Source organism: Propithecus coquereli, unplaced genomic scaffold, assembly GCF_000956105.1.
Source record: "Propithecus coquereli isolate 6110/MARCELLA unplaced genomic scaffold, Pcoq_1.0 Scaffold911, whole genome shotgun sequence".
Classification (NCBI taxonomy): domain Eukaryota; kingdom Metazoa; phylum Chordata; class Mammalia; order Primates; family Indriidae; genus Propithecus; species Propithecus coquereli.
This window is the reverse complement of record NW_012155408.1, coordinates 75,485-78,179: the sequence shown is the minus strand read 5'-3', so window position 1 is coordinate 78,179 and position 2,695 is coordinate 75,485. Positions and strand designations below refer to the sequence as shown.

At 47.5% G+C, this 2,695-nt stretch overlaps 1 protein-coding gene across 1 annotated transcript in view; it reads left to right on the top strand.

Moving 5' to 3' along the window:
- Positions 1-2,695, top strand: part of LRRC27 (leucine rich repeat containing 27) — a 34,008-nt gene that overhangs the window by 6,324 nt on the left and 24,989 nt on the right. The window contains exons 2-3 of the mRNA XM_012664811.1: positions 1,473-1,603; positions 1,868-1,926. Coding sequence (XP_012520265.1) covers positions 1,473-1,603; positions 1,868-1,926 — 190 coding nt within the window. The remainder of the gene's footprint in view (positions 1-1,472; positions 1,604-1,867; positions 1,927-2,695) is intronic.

Genomic DNA, 2,695 nt, shown 5'->3' with positions numbered 1-2,695 from the left:
TCTATTTTTTTTAGTAGAGACGGGGTCTCGCTCTTGCTCAGGCTGGTCTCGAACTCCTGAGCTCAAACAATCCGCCCACCTCGGCCTCCCAAAGTGCTAGGATTACAGGCGTGAGCCACCACGCCCGGCCCGTGTGTTACTTTTAGTGAAGCAAGTGCCCCCAACTCTGCGTAAGAAATTCAGCAGGTTGTGCGATGTATGTTATTACTCCTTGATGCGTAAAATCCTTCAGGTTTAATAAAGAAGCTGGTGCTTACATGCCTTTCCCGTGTGCTGCACTCTGCCCAATGAGTGCTGCCCTGTGAGGGAGGTCACTTGGCAGCCAGGGACTCTGGAGCACAGACTGGTTCAGGAGCTTGCTCAAGGTCTCACAGCTAATAGGTTTCAAAACCTAGGTTTGAACCCAGGCAGTCTGGCTTCAAGGTCAGTACTCTGAACATCTGTTCCTTTTTCTGAGGCAGAGTCTTGCTCTGTCACCCAGGGTGGAGTGCCGTGGCGTCAGCCTAGCTCACAGCAACCTCACGCTCCTGGGCTCAAGTGATCCTTCTGCCTCAGCCTCTCGAGCAGCCAGGCCCACAGGTGCACACCATGATGCCCAGCTAATTTTTCTATTTTTAGTAGAGATGGGGTCTCGCTCTTGCTCAGGCTGGTCTCAAACTCCTAAGCTCAAGCAGTCCTCCCGCCTCAGCCTGCCAGAATACTGGGATCATAGGTGTGAGCCACCTTGTCTGGCCTGAACATCTGTTTCTATGGCCTCAGTAAATATAGGTGTATATATGTATATAAATACATGGCATAATGTAAACATATATAACAACAGCATTAATGAGGGTATTTTTAAAATGACCTATAATCGTGCCACACCATGACTGTGAAGTTATATATACACATACACATTTTACACGGCTAAAATCAGTGTGTACACGTTTAGTTCTTCTGTCTTTGCTTATTTATGATGGTGACTTAGAAATAGCCCTGAGTTGATATATCAGACTGTTCCTCGAGTGATGGTCACCGAGACTGTTAACATTTTTGCGTGGCTGTTGTCATAGATGACACCCCAGCAGACGTCTTAGTGACGTAGGGTGAGCAGGACCAGACGTGGCTCTGGCTGTTTGCTCACTGAGCAGGCAGGGACCTGGGCTGCTGCCCGCCAGCCTGCAGTGGGTGCTGGGGAAGGAGCTGGGACACTGAATGTGGGGCCCGGGGGTCACGTTTAGTGTCAGGGGACATTTGATGGAGAAGAGCACTCTCGGTCGTGGCGTGGGAACTGCGCAAAACATCTCTCCAGCCCCGAGAGCTGCCCGAAGGAGTCCCGGCTCTTTTCTTCTGATTCTCTCGGCTGCCATTTGAATTCTTTCAGGGTAAAATATTAGTGCGGTAGATCTTTTAGAAATGCCTTTTGGATGTGTCATGTTCTAAAATTTAGTTGGTTGACAAAACATTCTCTGCTTCTCTCTTCTCTGTGGAAGCAATTGCATCTTCAAAGGAACGCCCTGTGCCTGATTCCTCAGGATTTCTTTCAGTTGCTGCCGAACCTCACCTGGCTGGACCTCCGACATAACAGAATTAAGGCGCTTCCCTCCGGGATTGGATCTCACAAGTAAGTTGTATGTTTATTTTTCCAGATTTTAAAGCGATTATCTCTTTAAAGTGTGCAAGTGCCTGTGCTGTTGGTGCTTGGCTTCTGCTCTGCGCTGCGTTTTTACTGCAGGGTGGAAGCCAGCCCGGCGGTGCAATGGCCGATTGTGCCAGAAATTGCCCCCTGCAAGAAGAGGAAAAGGAAGAAATCTGATGGCATATTTTGGGGGTGGTCGTTTGATTTTCTGCTTTTTAAATTGTTTGTTTGTTTGTTTTTGTTTTAAAGGCATTTGAAAACTTTGCTTTTAGAAAGAAATCCTATCAGAATGTTACCTGTGGAGCTGGGTAAGTGTCCAAATGGTAAACGCAGAGGTGATGATAAAGTGCTGTCGTCTGGGTAACCTGAGCTGCCCGTGGTGGGAGCAGCGTTAGCTGAGCGACACGGGAATCCGTCCTGCCTTGATTCCAGGGCTCTCAGGTAGCGCGGCTCAAGAGCCGTCAGCGTGGTGACGGGTGTCAAAGCACGACGGCACGTCAGCGAGGCCAGGAGTAGCAACGGTGATGCGGGCCCCACCTGGGCTTCCCATTGCGTCTCTCTCGCCTCCCGGCAGGATGTGTGCGTTTCTCCACTTTTACCTGTTGTCTAAAGTGCCGTCCTGTTGAGCTTTTAATAAATTGAATCGCATGTAAGTATTTTTGGTGACTTTCTTTTTTTGCTCAACTCTGTGATTTTGAGGCTTATCCATGTGGACACGTGTCACTGCAGCTTACTCGTTTTTGTTGGTTTTCTCTGCTGTAGGTGAGGAGGAGGAGGAGGAGAACTTTTTCTGTTGTGCATCTGCTTTGTCTCTTAGGTTCCTGCTCCTTCATGTTTTTCTCTGTTTTTATTAGGTTTGATTTGCTACTTTTTTTCTAGCTTACTGAGTTGGAAGCTTAGATCATTGATTTCAAATCTTTCTTTTCTAATAAATGTATTTACAACTATAATTTTCCTCTAAACACTGTCTTAGTTGCATCCCACATGTTTTGTGTTTTTATCATTCAGCTCAAATTTTTTTTTTTTTTTTGAGACAGAGTCTCACTGTGTTGCCCGGGCTAGAGTGAGTGCCGTGGC